This window comes from Phacochoerus africanus, chromosome 5, assembly GCF_016906955.1.
Source record: "Phacochoerus africanus isolate WHEZ1 chromosome 5, ROS_Pafr_v1, whole genome shotgun sequence".
NCBI classification, from domain to species: Eukaryota; Metazoa; Chordata; class Mammalia; order Artiodactyla; family Suidae; genus Phacochoerus; species Phacochoerus africanus.
The window spans coordinates 17,090,479-17,113,433 of record NC_062548.1 but is presented as its reverse complement, the minus strand read 5'-3'; the positions used below and the strand labels follow the sequence as shown (position 1 = coordinate 17,113,433).

Here is a 22,955-nt window from a genome sequence, read left to right as displayed (position 1 = left end):
CACCTGAGGGGCTTCGCTGCAGCTTGTGACAACGCTGGCTCCTTAACCCACGGAGTGAGGCCAGGGATCGAAGCTACATCCTCACAGAGATAATGTCAAGGTCCTTAACCCACTGAACCACAATGGGAACCCCTTGCCAAATATTTATTCTCTTTTATTTATTTTGGTTTTGCCTTAAGCTCTTTACATTCTGTCTCTCTTATTAATCAACTTTTTCGGGTTCCCTGTTGTTCTTATTTTCTTTGCTTTTCCTTGCATGGCCCTGTTGTAAATTTCGGTATTTGTGGTTCTCAGGGCACCGGTCATTTTCACACGGTGAAAACTGTTCTGTTCCAAATGCCAGTACAACTTTACCTCTTTTTTTTCTTTCCCATCCTCCAAAAGGTAGAGGAACACTGCTCTGTATCACTCCTTTGCTTTTTTGATGTGTAAATATTGCTGCTTTTTTTTTTTTTTTTTTAAATCCTCTAGTGCGGATTTTGTCCCCTCCTACTGAGTGTTTACTTACAGTTTTTCTTTGTCTCATCCAGCTGCTGGTGCACGTAGCCTCTTTTGTGTTTGAATTTTGCACTTCTTAGCCTTCTCTTTTTGTGCTTTTCAAAAGATAAACTTGCAGTACCCCTTTGACTCTATGTCCATTATGCGGTGGGCCCTCCAGGTTCACGTTGGCAGGTTCAACCAACCACAGACAATGTTTGGGGAAAAAAAAAAAAAAATTCTGGAGTTTCAGAAAGGAAAACTTAAATTTGCCTCACAGAACAACCGTCTCCATAGCATTTCTGTTGTCTTTATCACTGTTTGCAAAGTGTTCAGTATTATAAATAATCTAGAGGTGATTTAAACTATAACTAGAAATGATTTAAAATGTATAGGAGGACATGCATAGGTGATATGCAAATGCCATGCCATTTTGCATAGCCTTGAACATCTTGAAGATTTTTTTTGTATCTGCAGGTGTCCTAGAACCAGTCCTTTTAGGATGTGGAGTGCTGACCGAATGCATTATAACCTGGGTGTGTGTGTACGCGCATGTGGGTGTATGTACACACATCCACGTGTATATATATGAAATTTTTTTAAAAATGTGTGATTTCACCCTCCTACTCCTTCACACGTGGAACATTTTTCTGCGTATTAACCATGTTACCAGGAAGATGCCAAGCTCTTTTCTTTGTGCTGTTGTTCAGTAACGTAGAAGTACACGACACCTCAAACCCTGGCTGCGCTTCATCTCGTTTTCAAGTTGATTGGCGTGGTGTGCTGAAGTTCTGCAGAACTGAAGGCCGATCTTTTTCCACTTCCTTTAACAGATTTCTGGTCCTCGAGCAGGAGAATTTTGTTCAAGGCATCTGTTTTAGGATGGTTGTAATCAGGCGTATCAAGAAACTGTTAAACTGATCCTGTCTCATCTGAAGGGTCAGTCCTATTAAACTATGTGTGTCTCTGTGTGTCTCTACATCTTTTCTGACCCCACAACTTTAACTGTATTTCTTTCCCAGCCTTTTTTGTTCCCCCTGCATATATGTACTTATGCCATTAATCCTCTGGTACATAAAAATGACTCCTCATCATTAAGCCTTCTTCAAAACTAATTATTCTCAGTGGGAGCAAGGGTATGGAACAAAACAGGTCCCACACCCTCTTCCTCCCCCTCTCGCAGAATCACGTCTCTTGAGCTCTCTTCCTGTTAGGAGTGTGTTTCTCTGCCATGCTGGGATTCACATGTTCTGAAGTAATCATCTTTAGTATTACATAGATGTGCCATAAATCGCCTAGCTATTTCTTGGGATTGAACATCTTGAGAGTTTATAATATCTCATTAGTATAAATAAAGCTGGGGAAGGAACATTCTTATTCATCAGTATTTGTCCACAAATTTTATCATTTCGAAAGGCATAAATTTTTAGAAATGCAATTATTGGATCAACAGATTTGACTCTTTCTCAGATTCTTTAATCATGTTGCCTTGTTGCTTTTCAAAATGTTTGTCCTGAATTGCTTTTACCATCAGTGAATGAGAATGTCTGTCTTGGTATACTTGAGGCAGCATTGATGCTATTAAAAAAAAAAAAAAATCTTTGCCAATTTGATAAGCCAAAATGGTACCTCATTACTGCTTCAATTTGCATTTCTTTGATTACTAGTATCTCAGTACCATATTTTAGGAGACCATTTTATCTTGTTTTGACACAGCCTCAACTTGAGTCTGTCTTGGATTGCAACTGTCAAGATAAATTGTTGAAATTAAGAGCTATAGTCCTGGGATATAATAACCTCATCCAGAATATGTAGCATTGAAAGCAACAGAATTAGAACTAGAAGCTGAATTAGAAGCAACAGAATTCTTTTTTTTTTTTTTTCTTTTTACCATTTCTAGGGCCGCTCTCACGGCATATGGAGGTTCCCAGGCTAGGGGTCCAATCTGAGCCGTAGCCGCTGGCCTACTCCACAGCCACAGCAATGTGGGATTTGAGCCGCGTCTGTGACCTACAACAGCTCACGGCAACGCCAGATCCTTCACCCACTGAGCAAGGCCAGGGATCGAACCCGCAACCTCATGGTTCCTAGTTGGATTTGTTAACCACTGAGTCACGACGGGAACTCCACGCAACAGAATTCTAACTCATAACTGTATATTTAAACATTTTTTTATTACGGATTTTTAAAACATTCAAAAGAAGAGGGAATAATACAAGGAGTTTCTTTGTAAACATGATCTTAGCTTGAAGGCTATCAGCATTCAACATTTCCTGTTTCATCTATCTCCCCACTTTCTTGGGGGTGAAGGAACATTGGAATATTTCAAATCAAATCACAAATAGTATCATTTTATCTATGAATACCTGTGTATAACATATAAAGACATTTTAAAAATTGAATGCTTTCTTCTAGGACTTTTCATATTCATTTTTTATTTTCAAGAGAAGTTTTAAATTGAAGTATAGTTGTACAGAGAATTTTTCTTGAGCTTTACAGCAAAGTGATTCAGTATTTTTGTAGAGTATATTCCGTATTTTGAAAACAAACGTTTTTAATTGTGATGAATTCCATCTTTTCTAGTTTTTCATTTATTGTTATTCTTTTGGTATCATATCTAGGGGCCTAATCAAGATCACAGAGGTTGTCCCTACGTTTTCTCCCAAGAGTGTTATCATTTAAGTTTTTCATATAGCTCTTTGATCAGTTTTGAGTTAATTTTTGTGTATCGGATGAGGTTGGTGGTCCTGCTTCAGTCATTTGCACATAAATATCCAGGTTGTCTTAGGACTGTTTGTTGAAGAGATTGTTCTTTTCCCGTTAAATGGCCTTTGCACTCTTGTGAAAAATCAGTTGTCCATATAGGTGTGGGTTTATTTCTTGACTTTCCACTCTCTGCCATTGATCTGTATGTCTGTCCTTAGGCCAGTGCCACACAATCTCTATCAGCATAGTTTTTTTTTTTTTTGTCTTTTTGCTATTTCTTTGGGCCGCTCCCGCGGCATATGGAGGTTCCCAGGCTAGGGGTCGAATCGGAGCTGTAGCCCCCGGCCTACGCCAGAGCCACAGCAACGCGGGATCCGAGCCGCGTCTGCAACCTACACCACAGCTCACGGCAACGCCGGATCCTTGAACCCACTGAGCAAGGTCAGAGACCGAACCCGAAGCCTCATGGTTCTTAGTCGGATTCGTTAACCCCTGCGCCACGACGGGAACTCCTATCAGCATAGTTTTGAGTAAGTTTTGAAATCAGAAAGTGTGAATCCTACAAACCTCTTCTTTTTCAAAATTATTTGGGGTCCATATGCATTTCTTTTATTTTTTTATTTTTTGTCTTTTTGCCATTTCTTGGGCCGATCCTGTGGCATATGGAGGTTCCCAGGCTAGGGGTCTAATCGGAGCTGTAGCCACCAGCCTACGCCAGAGCCACAGCAACGTGGGATCTGAGCCGAATCTGCAACCTACACCACAGCTCACGGCAACGCCGGATCCTTGAACCCACTGAGCAAGGCCAGAGACCGAACCCGAAGCCTCATGGTTCTTAGTCGGATTCGTTAACCCCTGCGCCACAACGGGAACTCCTCCATATGCATTTCTGTAGGTAGGTGTCTTGAGAATCAGCTTGTTTTTCTGCAACATGAACAGTTGGGATTGTGATAGGGATTTAAAATTCTTTTTTGTTGAGGTGCAATTCAGATGACATAAGGTTAATAACTATTTTAGAGTGAGCAATTCAGTGGCATTTTAGTGCATTCAGAGTGTTGTTCAGTCACCACCTCTACTACTACCTAGACATTTTCACCACGTCGGAATAAAACCTTGTGTCTGTTACATAAATAGTTACTCCCCGTTCTCCCTACCCCTGGTCCCTGTTACCCGCAAATCCACTTTCTATTTGTGTGTATGTATAAACCTATTATAGATATTTCATGTAAGTGGGCTCATGCAGTATATGATTTTATTTTATTCTGGGGATAAACTCCACATATTCAGCATGTGTAATATTTTAAAATGCTATTGGATTCAGTTTGTTGAGAACTTCGACATTTTCCTGTGATATCTTTGGTTTGGTTTGAAAATAATGCTGGACTTAGAGAAAGGGGTTAAATCTTCCTGCTTGTATTTTGGGAAGAATTTGAGAATATTCTTGCAGTATTTGGCGGAATTCAGCAGTGAATTTTTTGTACATTTTAAAGTTCTTTTTTTTCTTTTTTGTCTTTTTAGGACTGCACCTGAGGTATATGGAGGTTCCCAGGCTAGGGGTCAAATCAGTCTATAGCTGCTGGCCTATACCACAGCTCACCATGACGTGAGATCCTCAGCCCACTGAGCAAGGCCAGGGATCGAACCTGTATCCTCATGGATACTAGTCAGATTCATTTCCGCTGAGCTACAACGGAAACTCCTTTTTTTGCTTTTTTAGGGCGGAGCCCACGGCATATTGAGGTTGCCGGGTTAGGGGTCTAATCGTAGTTGTAGCTGCCAGCCTGCAGCACAGCAACACCTTATCTGAGCCATGTCTGCAACCTACACTGCAGCTCAGGGCAACTCCAGATCCTTAACCCACTGAGCGAGGCCAGGGTTCAAACCTGCATCCTCCTGGATACTAGTCAGGTTCATTACCACAACGGGAACTCCCTAAAGTTGTTTTCTTCATGGTTTTCATGGGAGTTACAACTAAGATCTTTAATTTATAGCAGTCTAGTCTGTGTCGATCCCATGTGAACTTAGTAGTATATGAAAACTCATTTTCTCTGCGATTCCATCTCTCGCCTTTATGTTGTAAATTTCATAGACTACGCTTTATACATCGCACTGCCCGTTAACATAGATTTAGAATTATTGTGTATGTTTTTAAAATCACATTGAAGCAAAACGAGAAGTTACAAACCGAAGTTAGAATAGAACTGAATTTTTTATTTACCTATTTCGTTTCCTTTATCACAGTTCTTTATTCTTAGGTTTTCACGTTGCTCTCTGGTGTCCCTTCTTGTCATCCTGAAGGGCTCCCTTTGGAATTTCTTCTATGTCAGGTTCACTGCTGGCGGTGAACTGGCCAAGCTTTGGTTTATCTGGAAATGGCTTCGTTTCTTTTCTGTTTTTGAAGTGTAGTTTTACCTGATGTAGAATTCATGGTTGATGATTTTTTTTTTCCTCTCGGCAATTTTAATGTGCTGTCCACTGCCTCCTGACTGTTAATGGTTGGTGATGAGAAATTGGCTCTAATCTTATTGAGGATCCTTGTCCATGACAAGTCATTTCTGTCTTGCTGCTTTCAAGATTCTCTTTGTCTTTCGACAGTTTGACGGTAATCTGTCTCCGTGTGCCGCTCTTTGAGTGTGTCCTACTTGAAGTTTGTCGAGCTTCTTGAGAGATTTGTGTTTTTTTAAACACATTTTGGAAGTCATTGGCCGTTGTATTTTCAAATGGCATTTTTGCCGTTTTCTCTCTCCTTCTGAGAGTTTCATACTGCGTATGTCGGTACACGTTACAACATTCCATGAGGCTTTAAAAAGAAATACGAATAATGAACTTAGAACCCTTTTCTTCTGATCCTTGGAAGTAAGGACAGTGTCTTGATGTGGTTCCTTTTATGATTTCTCTTCCTATTGGATCAGATTTTCTTCACCGCATCTTATGACATTGTCTTCGCCCTCTTTCCTTGACCTATAGTTTCAGTTATCATGAAGGGTTAAATTGGTTGGTTACTTCATTTATTTAGGGAGTAATTCTGTAATGGCTTTTCCTGCTTGTCTTCTTCGAATATGAAGAATACTTCATTTGGCGGCCTCACGAGTTACTCTTTGAATCTGTTTTCTCATTCTTTGCTTATTTCCCCTATCAGACTGGCACATTTTGTTTTGTCTACCGCAAATAGTGTAAAACTTAGTTAATTAAAGCCATTTGAAGAACAGATGTGTTTTCTAAGGACTTTAAAAATTCATTGCCCAATTTCTCATAGAGGTAATAAATGTTCCTTTTAGAACCAATGATCATCCCTGACAGATTGTTTCTGTTTTAAGTTGGTTTTTGTTTTAAGAGGTTTAGATGTACTATTTTGACAAGCATATGATTTGGTCCGTGTTTCATTTGGCTTTTACAGATTGAGGAGACAGGCAGGAGCGGTGGCATCTTACCTCGCTGGTTTCCTGGCTCCCTCTCCTCTTTTGGGGTACCCATTGTTGCTAATGTCTTTTCTGACTCTAGGTTTGTTCATTTACTGGACCGCAATGTAAACGAGACAACCTCTGGCCCTTTGGTTGCCTTGCTCACTGCTGTGTCTCTGGCACCTAACTTCATGTCCTGTGTCTAGAGGGACGTGGTCACTGTTGGTTGAGTTGGTTGAGTTGACGCCCATGTGCATGAATGAATCTGTGGAGCTGCTGCTGGTGGTATTGCTGATGGCAGCCAAAATGTACTCATACTTTTGCATCTTCCAGGCTGTGCTCTACATTCCTTATTTGTTTTAGTTCTTTTAATGTTACAACAATATTATGATCTATCGATAGATACTGTTGCTCTTCCTGTTTTGCAGAGGCACAGAGAGCACGCCTAAACTCACACAGTCAAGTCCAGAGCCCAGGAACTTAATCGCCACTCTTTTCATCATCTTATACTTTTTCCTCTTTTCTCTCCTCCTTCGCAACTATTCAGGCCCTTTTCTATGTTGCAGTTACTCCTCCCCCCTCCTCCCCCCTCCCAGTTCCCCCTGGTAAGCATTTAACATTTACCTTTGGAATTTGGATCTCTGTTTTCACTCCATGTCTTTTCAGTCCATGAATTGCTTCCCTCTAAGAAACATACGTTAAAACCCAGATTTAAAATCTGTCGCCAGAAAAGAACGGGTCTAAGTTTTAAAGGTTACCGTCTAGGTCTCCTGGCACACAGTCCAGCTGCATATTCGCTGTGATGTTATGTTCAGATCCACAGCCTCTCCCCTCTCAGTATTGTTGTCTCTGTGTCTACCACGGCGGGGGGGGGGGGGGGTCTTTGACTCTCAAATTAAACCAAAAAGACATGAAATTATAAGATGCCAACTCCTTGACATTTTTTATTTTCGTTACAAATCCCATTGTAGCCTGAGCAGCAAGTAGCCAAACTGTTTGCCTGAACTGGATACCTTCATCCTCACTGGTATATTCCATGACATCGTACCACCCCTGTCCCTACCTAATATGCCACATTCAGAAACTCCTGCAGTGATAACCAATCTAGAACCCATGCAAATTAAAATTACTAACTAAATCCCCATATTGGGGGGGGGGGGGTTAAACAAAGTCAGTTACTACAATCTAGTTTGTACTCCACTTTTTTCCTTTTTTTTTTTTTTTTAATCTAAAAGGATAAAATAAAATGTTAATGTCTGCTGCAAAGGAAATTCTAGCTGTCACTTCCCAAGCAATGTCTGCACTCAGTTTTACATGTACTCTACTGGAGTGTAACACTGCTTTCCTCTACAGATATTCGGAATTCCTTTAACTAATGTTAAACAGACTTTAAAGTCTCCAAAACCATCCCATCGAGCAGGCTCCCACAGACACGGCGAAACGCAGAATGTGGAGTTGATCATTTGAAATAAAATCTAATCGAATAAAATCTAATAACATTCCTTTGTTTTTAGTAAGCCCATAGTGCTCTCTCTGTCTCTGACAATCTGAATATCTGTATGCTACCAATAGAAAGGTAAATATATTAAAATTATTTGTTAATCAGGAGACAGGAAGAAAATAAAAGGGAAAGCCATAAAATGGATAAAAATATTTCTTTCTTTTTTTTTTAATGGCTATAGGTGCGGCGTATGGAAGTTCCCAGGCTACGGGTCACATCAGAGCCACAGCTCCTGGCTGACACCACAGCCACAGCAATGCCAGATCCAAGCCACCTGTGCGACCTACACCACAGCTCACGGCAACGCTGGATCTTTAACCCGCTGAGCGAGGCCAGGGATCGAACCCTCATCCTCGTGGATACTAGTCGGTTTTGTTTCTGCCGAGCCACCATGGGAACTCCTGAAAATATTTCTAATACAGTTATAACAGAGTTCTTACAGCCAGAATACATAAAGCATTTGAAAAATCAAAACAAAACCCAGTAGTGAAAAGACAGCTATCCTAATAGAGAAACATCCAAAAACTCAAACAAGTGCTTCACAAAAGAAGGGATCGAAATGACCAGGAACACACTCAACTCCATTAGTAATCGAAGTGCTAATGAAAAATAAACGAGGCAGGAGTTCCCTTAGTGGCTCAGCGGTTAACAAACCCCACTAGGATCCCTGAAGACACAGGTTCTATCCCTGGCCTCCCTCAGTGGGTTAAGGATCTGGCGTTGCCGTGAGCTGTGGTGTCGGTCACAGAATCGGCTCAGATGTGGTGTTGCCGTGGCTGTGGCGCAGGCCATGGGCTACAGCTCGGACTCGACCCCTAGCCTGGGAACCTCCATATGCTGCGGGTACAGCCCTAAGAAGACCAAAAAAAAAAAAAAAAGGAGTTCCCGTCGTGGCGCAGTGGTTAACGAATCCGACTAGGAACCATGAGGTCGCGGGTTCGGTCCCTGCCCTTGCTCAGTGGGTTAACGATCCGGCGTTGCCGTGAGCTGTGGTGTAGGTTGCAGATGCGGCTCGGATCCTGCGTTGCTGTGGCTCTGGTGTAGGCCGGTGGCTACAGCTCCGATTCGACCCCTAGCCTGGGAACCTCCATATGCCGCGGGAGCGGCCCAAGAAATAGCAACAACAACAACAACAAAAAAAGACAAAAAAAAAGAAGAAGAAGGAGAAAGAAAAATCCACAGTGCAGGAGTGGGTAAAGTTGAAAGGACTAACAGCAAATGTCGTTGGGAAGAGGCAGCTGGAGCTCTGATGCGTTGCAGATAGAAGGGCGGTGTGATGACTTGGGAAGCCGGTTTGGCGTATCTGTGACCCAGCATTTCCGCTCTAGGAACATCCAAGAAGCACGTGTGCGCTTACGCATCAGGACTCAAGTACAGTAACACACGTAGTAACGTTATTTTATAACAGACCCAAACTGGAGTAAAAACCAACCAACCAACCACTTTGACTGGTAGTGTATTCCTGTATTGGAGTACTGAACAGCGGTGGAAATGTGTCTCCAGCTACAAACAGCAGCATGGATAATCTCACAACCTCAAATTCAGTCAGGGAAGCCAGACAAAAGAGTGTATGCCGTAATAGCATTTCATAAAATTTCCCAAAGCAGGACAACTAGTGTTATAAGAGATAACAGCATTATTTTATAATGGCTAAAAAAGTGGAAATAATCCAGATGTCTGGAAATGGAATGGTTGAATAAATTCCTGTATATTCATGTAATGGTATACAAAGGAAACGGACAAATTTCAACATGCAGCGACAGGGGTGAATTTTATAAACACAGTGTTGTATGACAGAAGCAAGGCCCAAAAGAATATAATTCCACTTATACAAATTTCTTTCTTTTTTTTTTTCTTTTTGCCATTTTCTTGGGCCGCTCTCGTGGCATATGGAGTTCCCAGGCTAGGGGTCCAATTTGAGCCGTAGCCACTGGCCTACACCAGAGCCACAGCAACTTGGCATCTGAGCCGTGTCTGCAACCTACACCACAGCTCACGGCAATGCCGGATCATTAACCCACTGAGCAAGGGCAGGGATTGTTCCGCAACCTCATGGTTCCTAGTCGGATTTGTTAACCACTGCGCCACGACGGGAACGCCACACTCATTATATAAATTTTTAACATAGGCAAACGTCTGAGCGTGGATGTTGAAGTCAGGGCTTTAGATATCTTGGGGTCAAAGGGAAAATGGCTGTGACTTGGTGGCAGGTGTTTTCTTTGTGTTCATCTCTTGAGCTATACATTCATGTTTTATGTACATTTCTCTGGGTATGGATTTTTTTTTTTTCTTCACGTTTGGAAAGGTTTAGCAATGTGAGATAGTCTGCCCTGGATTCACCCTGCATGGGTTCACATCCCAGCTTGGCCTCTTTCCACCTGTGTAACTTGGGAAAATTTATTTAACAGCACTAGGGCTCAATTTTATATCTATAATGTGATGATAATAAACCTATTTTGTAAGATTTGTTGCAAAGACGAGGCAAATATTGGAATCTTTGCTGAGCTATTGAACACTTAGAACAACAGCTGGCGCATAGTAAGGGCTGACTCACTGCTCACTTTTCTATTGTTATTGTCAATCTCATTGCCCATTAATTTGTTGAAAGGAATTTTAAACCCCCTTTAGAATGCCGTTGTATTTAGAAATCCATCCAGGCTCTCTGTGTAGGCTCGTTTTTTTGTTAGGGTCTCAGAAAAGTTCGCGTCTTTCACTGTCCATGTTATTTCATAAATAATCTTTGGGTGTTTTGTAGCTGTATTTTACCATCCAAGTAGGATTTCCTTTGCCTTCTAATTTGTAACTGTACAGCTGGTATATATGTAGTGTGTATATGGCTTGAAATAGCTAATACTTGGTATGACTTAATTGCTGCTGGCTCACTTCTAAGACTTATGAATATGAACATTTTAAATTCTGTGTAAACCCCCCGTGCTGCACAGATAGAAACTGAGACAGAGAGGTTAAGATGGCTAGTGTGTGGTCTGGGATTGGGTCTGACTCCAGCGTCTCACATTGACCCCACTAATCTGCTAGGAAGGCTGCTCATTTTTATGTTTTTATTTGGTAACTGTCCAGTTTTACTTAATCTGACTTTTTAGTTGATTTTCTTAGGTTTCCTTCCAAGAAGTCAGCTCTATCATTTGCAAGTAATTGTTTTTTGTACACTATTCTTACCTTATTGCTTTGATTTTAACTTTCAGAGAAGTGTTTATAAAAATAATAGAGTCGGGAGTTCCCATTGTGGCACCGCAGAAACGAATCCGACTAGGAACCATGAGGTCGCGGGTTCGATCCCTGGCCTCACTCAGTGGGTTAAGGATCTGGTGTTGCTGTGAGCTGTGGTGTAGGTTGAAGACGCGGCTCGGATCTGGCCTTGCTGTGGCTCTGGCATAGGCCGGCAGCAACAGCTCCGATTAGACCCCTAACCTGGGAACCTCCATATGCTGAGGGTGCAGCCCTAAAAAGACCAAAAAAAAAAAAAAATAGAGTGGACATTCTGTTGTTAGTCTGACTAAATGGAAATGCCTCTATTTCTTAAACCTGTCATCACTTTTTTTTGGTCTTTTTTTAGGCCTATATATATCTTTGGCGTATGGAAGTTCCCAGGCTAGGGGTTGAATTGGAGCTGTAGCCACTTGCTTACCCCACAGCCACAGTGATGCGGGATCTGAGCTGCATCTGCGACCTACACCACAGCTGATGGCAACTCCGGATCCTTAACCTACTGAGAGAGGCCAGGGGTCGAACCTGTGTTCTCACAGCTACTGGTCAGATTCGTTTCCGCTGAGCCACAACGGGAACTCCTCTTAAACCTCATAGAAGGACGTGGACTACTGATTGGAGAGTGTTTTTTTTGTATTAAGGATGCGTTTTTGTTGTTGTTGTCTTTTCGGCACCTCACCTGTGGCATGTGGAAGTTCCCAGGCTAGGGGCTGAATCTGAGCTGCAGTTGCTGGCCTACAGCACAGCCACAGCAACTCAGGATCCATGCTGCGTCTGCAACCTGCACCACAGCTCATAGCAATTCGGGGTCCTTAACCCACTGAGTGAGGCCAGGGATCAAACCCGCAACCTCATGGATCCTAGTTGGGTTCATTAAACACTGAGCCATGTCAGGAACTCTAAGGATGTGTTTTTTATTTTTCGAGTTTACAATCTGGTTTTTCAGTTGTTTATTCTGGTTTGTTTTAGAATCAGGGATGGGTTTTAAGCTATAGCAAATGTCTTTGTGTATCTAAAAGATGACTGTATGATTTTTCTGTGTTGAGCTACTAATGCGATGAATTGTTTTAATATACAGCTTAATATTGAATTATCTTTGCATTCCTAGAATTTTTAATAGAGTGCTGAATGCTGTTTGCTAAAATTTCTATAAGATTTTTGCATATATAAGTACAAGTGAGTTTGACCTGTAGTTCTCTACAATTTTTGGTAGGTTTTGGCATTGGGTGAAGTCTAGCTATGTAAACGGAATCTGGACTATTTCTGTCTTTTCATGCATGGTACTGCACTTTTTTTTTTTTGTCTTTTTAGAGCCACACCCGTGGCATACGGAGGTTCCCAGGCTAGGGGCTGAATTGGAGCTGTAGCTGCCAGTGTACACAAAAGCCATAGCAACACCAGATCCAAGCCATGTCTGAAACCTAAACCACAGTTCATGGCAATGCTGGATCCTTAACCCACTGAGCAAGGCCAGGGATCGAACCTCTGTCCTCATGGATGTCAGTCAGATTCGTTTCCACCGAGCCATGATGGGAACTCTGATACTGCATTTTTAAAATAATTTTTTTAGTATATATTTTCTCGTATGGCTCCCTAATACTGTTCATTAAAGATCTCTTGGTTATCTGCAAACATAAGTAAAGGTAGAGAAGTTGGTAATTTTTTAAAGTATAATTGATATACAGTATTTTATAAGTTATCAGTGTATAATATAGTGATTCACAACTTTTAAAGATTGTGCTCCATTTTTATTTATTTATTTATAATTATTTATGATTTTATTTATTTATTTATTTATTTTGTCTTTTTTGCCATTTCTTGGGCCGTTCCTGCGGCATTTGGAGGTTCCCAGGCTAGGGTAGAATCAGAGCTGTAGCCATGGGCCTATGCCAGAGCCACAGGAACGCAGGATCCAAGCCGCATCTGCAATCTACACCACAGCTTATGGCAATGCCGGATCCTTAACCCGCTGAGCAAGGCCAGGGATTGAACCCACAACCCCATGGTTCCTAGTCGGATTCTTTAACCACTGCACCATGACGGGAACTCCTCCATTTTTAATTATTTTGAAAAACTGGCTATAGTCCCTGTGTTGCACAGTATATCCTTGTAGCTTATTTTGTACGTGATGGTTTATACGTCTTAAATCCCTACCCCCCTCCCCTCGCCCCACTGATAACCACTAATTTGTTCTCTTGAGGCCGTTTCTTTTTTTATTATGTTCTCCAGTTTGTTACAGCTGTTAGATTCCACATATAAGTGATATTATGCAGTATCCTATGTCTGACTTATTTCACTTGGCACAGTGCCCTCCCAGTCCATCCATGTTGTGGCAAAAGGCAAAATTTCATTCTTTTTTTGGCGGAGTAGTATTCCATGGTGCATGCATACCACCTCTTCTCTATCCATTCATCTGTTGATGGACGCTTAGGTTGCTTCCATAGCTTGACAATAGTAAATAATGCTGCTGTGAACAGTGGGGTGTGTGCAAAGATTGGTATTTTGTTCATCGCTCCCCTCACTTAGTTTTTCTCTTGAGTATTTTGAGCCTTGCTCCTTAAAGCATGGTTGGAGGTTTAGCAGCACGGGGACTACCCAGGACCTTGCTCCCGAGGGATGCAGTCGTGTACACATAACCACAGGCATCGCATCTCCTTTGCTGTGTTCTGTTGGTTGTAGGCAAGTCACAGGTCATGCCCCCGACTCTTGTTATAGATTTTAAACTGTCGTTAATCATGTTGTTTTGAGGTGTTTGCGTACGTCTTTGAACTTTTAATAATTTTCTAGGGTCCTGAAAGGAGGCTATAAAGTCAAAGCATGTAAAGTTTTGAAAGTCTGGATGCCTGTGGTCTAATGGCTTTTCAGAAAACCAGTGCCTGTTTTGGTTACATGGTAAACAAATGGCCATATTGACAGTTCATCAGTGTGCCTTGTCTGCCAGCTAGAGATCATTTCAATAAAGAGAAAGCAGGAAGGAAGACAGGAGTAGTTAGAAATGCTTATCCTAAGTAACTTGAGCAATTGATACCTGAAAGCATAAAGGGAATATGAATTTATTTTCAACAGTCTAAAACTATTGGGTCAATTTATGATTTCTGACTAAACGAAATTCAGTGTATTTGTTAAAGAATCTGGGTGTTTTATCTAGTGTTGGATTCTAGAGAAAAGAAATATGCCAGTATCTGCCCCTTTATAAGGCTCCTGGGAATCTTAATGACATAGTTTACATTTTTTTCACCTTTCTACAAAACATAACTTTAATTTATAGAAGTTCATGTCAGATTTCACCTTACCTGGGTTCTCTATGGGTTGAAGAAATTTGAAAATCTTCGTCGGTAGTAAAAACGAGGTTGGCTTTTCCTCTGTTTTAGCAACAACGTACTGTATACAGACTGACGCTGGTGAAAGCGTGGAACGTGGATGAGCTCCAGGCCTATGCCCAGCTGGTGTCCCTGGGGAGCCCCGACTTCATCGAGGTGAAGGTAAGCCCCTGGCGGCCGGTGCCGGGCACGTTTCCCACGGTGCTTTGTTGGCCACGGTGGAGTCACAGTCTTCTGAAACGCTACGGGAGGTCCTGGATGTTTTATGTATTCATTCAGAAATATTCATCAAGATCCTGGCACTGTTCTAGGCATAAAGTAATAAGGACTAAGCACAAAACTTCTGTTTTAGGGAGAGGCAGACCATCAACACAAAACGAACGTGCCGCCCACTACATAGTAACTTTATCATGCTGAGAAGCAGCATACTATTATAGTGACGAATTGGCTGGCTTTTCAAGGAACTTTTACTATGGAAAACTTCAGCTATATACAGAGGTAGCGGGACTAGTCTGATGAACTCCCATCCGTCCATTACGCAGCTTCAGAACTTACCAACTCATGTTTCAACTGTATTCCTATCCATTTTCTCTGCTCTCGTTGTTTTGAAGCAAATCCTCATGTTATACCATTCCTCTGGAACTGTTTTCATATCTATTTATAAAGGATATGCACTTATAAAGGGTATGCACTCATTTTAAAAGCTTATTCTGAATTCTGGTCCCACAACTAAAACAGTTTCAACAGTAATCTCTCAAGTGTTGAAACTTTTAAAGTTTCAGACTTGACCAGTTATTTTAATAGTATTTTTAAAAATTGAAATAGAGTTGATTTGCAATATAGTGTTACTTACTTGTATATAGCAAAGCGATTCAGTTTTATATATATATAGTTTTTAGGTTATTTTCCTTTATAGGTTATTATAAGATATTGAATATAATTCCCTGTGCTATGCAGTGAATCCTTGTTGCTCATCTATTTTATGTGTAGTAATGTTTATCTGTTAATCCCAAACTAATTTAACCTTCCTCCCCTCTCTTTCTCCTTTGGTAACTATAAGTCTGTGAGTCTGTTTCTATTTTGTATGTAGATTCATTTGTATTCTTTTTTAGATCCTTTGCATAAATGATATCATAATATTAGTCTTTGACTTATTTCATTTAGTATGATAATCTCTAGGTCCATCCATGTTGCTACAAATATCATTATTTCCATTCTTTTTTATGGCTGAGTAATATTCTATTGTATGTATGTGCTACATCTTCTTAAACCAGCTGTTGAAAGTATTTTTTAATCTGGAACCAAATAGGGTCATAATTGGATTATTTCTCTCTTAAATTTCTTTTATTCTATTAGTTCCTCTTCCATGTGTTTTTTTTCCCCCTCTTGTGATTTTTTTTGTTGTTGAAGAAAATGAATCATTTATCCCTGTTAGTTTCCCGTAGTTATATTTTAGATTTTTTCTGACTGCATGTTCTTCTGCCCCTTATTATTTCCTGTGGATTGGTAGTTAGATGAAAGAGGATTTATTAGATGTGTGTGTGTGTGTGTATGTGTGTGTGTGAGTTTGGATTTCAAGATTATTTCATTGGTGCTAGTGTATACTTCCAGCAGGTGGCATGTGATGTCTGGTTGTCTCTGCCATATTTTTGCCAATGTTTCTTTGGGCTAGATCCCTATAAGTGCATTGGAGTGTAAAGGGTAAATTCATGTGATGTTTTTGCTCAGTACTGTGGATGGCTGTTTCAGATTTCATAAGCAGGAAAGCTCTTCTGAGAAGATGACCCTTAAAAAAAACTGATAGCTAAAGAGTAAGAAGCAACACAATATGCAGAGGCCTGGGGTCAGCGCATTCTGGGCAGATGGCACAGCTAGTCTGCAGAGGTCCCCCGTGATCTCTGTGGGGTGGTTAGAGTTGGCTCTGATACAAGATGAATCAGAGGTGGGCTGGGGCCAGATTTTGTTAAGCCTTTCATGCAAGGATTAGACGTTATACACAGTTTTATGATACGGTTTTTGTTTTTTGGGTTTTTTTTTTTGCTTTTTAGGGCCGCACCTGTGGCATATCCAAGTTCCCAGGCTAGGGGTTGAATTGGAGCTGCAGTGGCCGGCCTACGCCAGAGCCACAGCAACGCCAGATCTGAGCCGCGTCTGCAACCTACGCCACAGCCCACTGCAACGCTGGATCCTTAACCCACTGAGCGAAGCCAGGGGTCGACCCGCATCCTCATGGGTACCAGTTAGATTCATTTCCGCTGCGCCACAATGGGAATTCTGATAAGGTTTTGTTGTTGTTGTACTGGGAAAGAGTTTTAAGCGGGACAATCTGATTTATGATTTAAATGATTGCTTTGCTGTCGTCATGAGTGGATTCAAGGAGGCAGGGGTAGACCATAGGTATAGACCAGTAACTAAACTATTGCTTAATCCAAGCCAGAGGTGTACTGGCTTGGGCAAGGTCATTTGTGATATATTTGGAGAGCATAGGTGCCTTTGGGATAAAATACGGGAGTAGACCCAACAGAACTTGTGGCTGGATGACATGTGGGGAGTAAAAGAACACAAGGAATCAGTAATAGTGCCTGGGTTTTTGGCTTAAGCTGTCATGTGAATGTGCAAACAGATTGCTAAGATGGAAAAGACCCGTGGAGGAGGGAGGCAAATTTGGGGAGTCATTTCATGGGGTCTGTGTCGGCCTAAATAGTTAGAGATATCTTTTAAATACCCGTGTGTAGGCTCAAATAGGCCATAGATTACATAAGCCTGGGGTCCTGGGGATAAGACGGAACTGGCGGTAATGATTTGGAAATCATCAGCATGAGCCGAGAGTTCAAACTCTAGAGTATTTTTTATTTTCATTTTATTTTATTTTTTCGTCTTTTTAGGACCATGCCCACGGGCACATGGAAGTTCCCAGGCTTGGAGTCGAATTGGAGCTGTAACCACTGGCCTTATGCCACAGTCACAGCCACACCAGATCTAAGCCACGTCTGTGACTTATACCGCAGCTCATGGCAATGCCGGATCCTTAATCCACTGAGCAAGGCCGGGGATCGAACCTGTGTCCTCAGGGATGCTAGTCAGATTCATTTCCACTGAGCCACCACGGGAACTTCCAAATTCTAGCGTATCAAGAGGCAGAGAACTTTCTTGGACAACTAAGAATATGCAAAATGAGAGAAAGTGACCAGAAAATTCACCTTGTCTCTTAAAGCTCCACTTTTCAGTTTACGTTCCTGAAGCTGGATGCGCTGGCCTATCAGAGCCTATCCCAGCTGTCTTTTTAGTAAGTTCAGTGCTCAGTATTACTGTCTGCTGGTGGGGTGAGGAGGTGGGAGCACTTGAAATGCTGCTCTCTGAGTGTGTAGCAATCTCCAGTGAGGTCAAAGCCATTCTTTTCTTTTGAAATTGCCCTTAATTTCAAAAGGCTGCCCTTGGCAAGAACTCTAATGATGCAGAGATACAAACTACATCTTAAATATATGCATTGGGCTTAAGAAAACCTTGCCAACATCAGGGATTAGTGGTGTTTTAATTCATGATTAGCTATTAAAGAATGCTGCCTCAAATTATGTTGCCGTAAAACCTCTATTATAAAACAGCTTGGCTGGATCACACAGTCACGTTTTTTCTCCTTCCTTCTTTGCAGTCATGTTTTCTCTAATGAACAAGGGATTTTACAGTCTGAAAATATTCAGTCAAAATTATTTTTTGAAGAAAGATGGCTACTTTGTAAACAGTGTAATTCTTTGATGGGTTTTTTCTTTTTTTTTTTTTTTTCCCTTTGGCTGTGCCTGGGCCAAGGGGTCAAACCCATGCCACAACAGTGACCTGAGTGAGCCACAACAGTGTCAATGCCAGATCCTAAAACCCGCTGAGCCACAGAGAATTCCTGTAGTTGGATAAACTATTAACATAACTAAGAAATAGACGAAGCCTTCTGCCTACAGCTGAGATGTTACAATGACACAATTTCTTTCTTTTGATGGCCGCGCCCGCAGCATATGGAAGTTCCCAGGCTAGAGTTAAAACAGAGCTGCAGCTGCCAGCCTGCGCCACAGCCACAGCCACAGCCACAGCAATGTGGGATCTGAACCACGTCTGCAACCTACACCACAGCTCACGGCAACGCCGGATCCTTAACCCACTGAGTGAGGCCAGGGATCAAACCCTCATCCTCATGGATACTAGTCGGGTTCTTAACCCGCTAAGCCACGATGGGAGCTCCATGACGTAGCTTCTTTCAAACAATTTCCATTTTACTCTTTTATCTCTGCATTTAACAAATATCGTTGAGCTCTCTCCTTGTGCCAGGTCTCATCAAAGTGCCATAGGTACAAATTTTGTGTGCAAATTTGGATATTCTGTTTGGGAAATGGGTGTCTTATTGAACAAGGCAGAGTCGACAAAAGTCAAGTGAGCTACTTTGAGAGATTTTTTTTTTCATTGAAAAATTCTTGGAGGGATGTGTAATCTAATCACAGTTTTCAAATGCATGCCCTATTCACATGATAAAATACAGTGTAACAGACAACAACTTGTGTTGTACCCGGGTAAAGCGTGGTGATGATCCCTTGTCTCTGGTAAGAGACCTGTATTATCAAGTGCCCAGGTCTTTGACGATTAGATCGCATGGCTTGTGATCTAATCCGCTCTCATTTGTCCAGTAAGTTTGTCCAGTAATGAAGTATCTTTCTCTTAAACTGAAATAGGAAAAGGATGTTGACAGAACGTAGTGTGCTATTAAGAAACAAAACAGGAGTTCCCGTCGTGGCGCAGTGGTTAACGAATCCGACTAGGAACCATGAGGTTGCGGGTTCGGTCCCTGCCCTTGCTCAGTGGGTTAACGATCCGGCGTTGCCGTGAGCTGTGGTGTAGGTTGCAGACGCGGCTCAGATCCCGCGTTGCTGTGGCTCTGGCGTAGGCCGGTGGCTACAGCTCCGATTCGACCCCTAGCCTGGGAACCTCCATATGCCGCAGGAGCGGCCCAATAAATAGCAAAAAGACCAAAAAAAAAAAAGAAAAAAAACAGCTTATAAAATAATATTTTTTATTTGATTAAATTTTATCATTACGTATTTGGATATATTTAGTATGGAAGGATACATTTTAGGTTGTGAACAGTGTTTCATCTGGGAGAAGGGGAAGGAAAGCCTTATTGTACTTTTCATATTTCCGTGTTATGAATTCTTGCAGGGAGCCTGCATTCCTTTTATAATTCAGATGATTGAAATGGAATCAGTAAATGGAGAAGGCCTGCTTTCCCGTTCCGTGGGGTTAAAGAGGCACCTTTTGGTTTTTGGCTTATTAAAGTTCCATTTTTCCATAGTGGAGAATTTTTAAAAAATACTAAGAAACCAAAAAACATTTGGGAAGAGCTCGCATTATGGCACCCAAAGATAACCCCACGTTCCTCCAGAAACAGGCACTTAGAAGGAAATAAGTAAAAGTATGATGGACCAGCTTTTGAGGGACTAGTCAATCCGTGAGGCCCATAGGGCATTTCGGGGCAGAGGAACGGGCCATGCCCGTGGTCGCTGCAGCTCCAGCCGAGACGGGACGTGGATGTAAAGGCGGAAGACCAGGCCCTTTCCCCTTGAGGGAGAGGGCCGATTAGGAGAAGTTTCACCCACGAACACACCTCTGCACTTGGAGGCTTATCCCTTGCTTATGCTCTTGGTTAAAAGGAAAAGTCTCCCAGGGCCTCACCCTCCAAGAGAGTGGGTGTTAAAATTTAATAGTCCCTCCAGGTCACGTAAATGCACCAAAGGTGTGGACCTGCTACGACAGGCTGACCCCGGGCTGGTGCTGTGCTGGGCTCTCTGCAGAGGCGCACACAAGACCAGTCCTATCCTTCGCCTGGGTTTCCTGGACGTGTGTGTGGAGGGAGAGTAGGGAGGGGTCTCTCGCGTCCACGTGGGGAAGGCTTGTAAGCCTGGATTTATGCCTAACATATAGGACAGCTTACTTATCCTCCTCCTTGAGCCTACATTTCCTCCGTGTTAAAATTAGAAGAAGAAGAATATCAGTCAATAGATTTGTTTTGTGAATTCAGTGGGGGCCGGGGGGGTACTGTGTGCCTGGATTCAGGAAACGTTTAGATCGCCTTCCATCAAGTACATTTATTTAAAATAAATCAATAGACACTATTTGTTTTTCTATTGATTTTTCTCTTCGCTTTCGCTGCTAGTCTTGTAAAATATTTCTGTTCCATTTGCTGTAAATTAACATGCATTTTAGTTTCATTAGGCTTCAACAGGCCTATATTTGCTAGCCTGGGACTCTTAACCATCATTATTTGCTTGTTTATGAAAATGCGTTTCGTGTTGTAAACACCTGCCTTACCGAAGAACTTTCATAACACAATCTATTTTTAAGTGAAATACTGTCTTTGTATTCTCTGCCTAGCGCCGCACCTTGAGAAGAGTAAGTGCTCAGTAATTATTTGTTGTCAAATGATTTAAAACCCTCTTCTCCTGAGCTCCGTGACAGTCGAAAGAGCTCCATCCTTGCAGAATGCATCTTGCAAAATAAATGTCTTAGCTTAGCCTCACTCTTTCTGCACTCGCTAGGAAGGAATATTACCCACTGCTCACGTATGCAGCAATCCTTACATGCATGGGTGTTTATCAGTTGGCTGATAATCATTAAAGAGTAGAAAAATCCCGAAAAAGATGAATGAGATTTTATATTAGATTGGAAAAGGGTTCTGGAGTTCCATGTTCTAGAAGATTATGTGACTTGATCGTTAGGTGGTTCAGAGTAGATTGGTTGGTACAGAGAAGAGCAGGGCACAGCTCCTGCCCTCTAAGAGATCAGGATCTAGACACGCCACTATGCCAGTTATCTGACAAGGGATATGCACAGGGATTGGGATTAGATGGGATAGGGGTTCCTGACTCAAGATTGAAGCATTGGTGGGGAGTTGAGCCACGTAAAGCCCAGGTGCTGAGCGGGGCAGTCCAGCAATATTAAAAACAAATTCATGGAGTTCCCTTGGGGTGCAATGGGGTAAAGATCTGGCATTGTCACTGCAAGTGGCTTAAGTCACTGCTGTGGCCTAGGTCCTAGGTCCAGCCCTGGCCTGGAAACTTCTACCTGCCACAGGCAAAAAATTAAAAAAAAAAAAAAAATTCCTTTGAAGTATCTACTATCTACATGGTTGTTCCTAAAACTCATCCATCATAAACAGTATTTAAAGTGAAATAAAGTTCATTTTTATGACTGATTTGACCTAAAAATCATTTTCATGTTTTCTTATACACGTGGGTAAGTTTAGTACCATGTTTTAGACACGCTTTCTTAAAGATTTTTTAAACTATGGCATTATTTGCTTTTTTATTCAGCTGAAATGCAAATTCAATTTAATGAACTCTATAAATTATTGGGCTAATAGAGGAGATTCTCTTGTTGATTGTAATTAAGCTGGCTCGCCTGTCGTTTATCTTCAGCAAAGTCATCTCAGTGTAATAGACCAGAAGTCTTTTTTGCAGAGCCACCTGGGATAGAGGGTTTTGCAGAAGTCATGTGAGTTTTCGGCCCCCTCCCAGCTCTCCCATGTGTAGGGTCAGGGTCACTCTGCAGTGCTCATCTGTCGGCTTTACATTTAATGTCATCCTGTCACCTCCAGTCTTTGCGTCTGTGTCTGTGTCTGTGTGTGCACACACGTGTGTGTCTGTGTGTGGGAGAGTGGGCGAGGGCACATCTTCTTATTTTCCTTCTTCCCGACTTAGTCGCAGTATTATCTAAAATATTCAAATCTCTTGCTGAGAGTTTGGTCTCTTGGGTATTTAGAGAGTCGACAAAGTTAAGGTATCCCTTGATATTGAAAATTAATCATTAGTCACTCATGACTATGTAACTTACCAAGTAGAGAACTTAATTGAAACTTTTGGGTCTTACTTGTCTGGGCTGATAAGTAGAATTCAAAAGGGTTAGAAACCAATTTATCTTACTGCCTTTGTCCTGTGTGGAAATTTCTATGGGGTAGATACGTGTATATACACGTAGGTGTGTATAACGATAGATATATATGTATTTCTACAAATGTATAATCGTCTTGGCATGATTCTTTGTTTACACATATCCACATACAAAATGCATGCCAAAGGGATCTCCTTCAAGAATAATTTTTAAGGGATCCCTCTCTGGCCCTTTGCCGAAAGTTTACCGACCTCAGATCTAAACTATGCAAGAAAGGGGAGCTTATCGCACTTTCCCAGTGGATACATTTTTCATTGAATTTTTATGGGTGTCACCTATGCCTCCACTATTGTATGAGGATGTTATCTCATGAGAATTCATCTATTTTAGTGACAAATGAAT

General features: G+C 41.7%; 1 protein-coding gene across 2 annotated transcripts in view; it reads left to right on the top strand.

Annotated features, from left to right (window-relative positions):
• Nucleotides 1–22,955, top strand: part of LOC125127220 (S-adenosyl-L-methionine-dependent tRNA 4-demethylwyosine synthase TYW1) — a 142,539-nt gene that overhangs the window by 99,046 nt on the left and 20,538 nt on the right. For both annotated transcript variants that reach the window (XM_047779925.1, XM_047779927.1), the window contains exon 14: nucleotides 14,682–14,792. In XM_047779925.1, coding sequence (XP_047635881.1) covers nucleotides 14,682–14,792 — 111 coding nt within the window. The remainder of the gene's footprint in view (nucleotides 1–14,681; nucleotides 14,793–22,955) is intronic.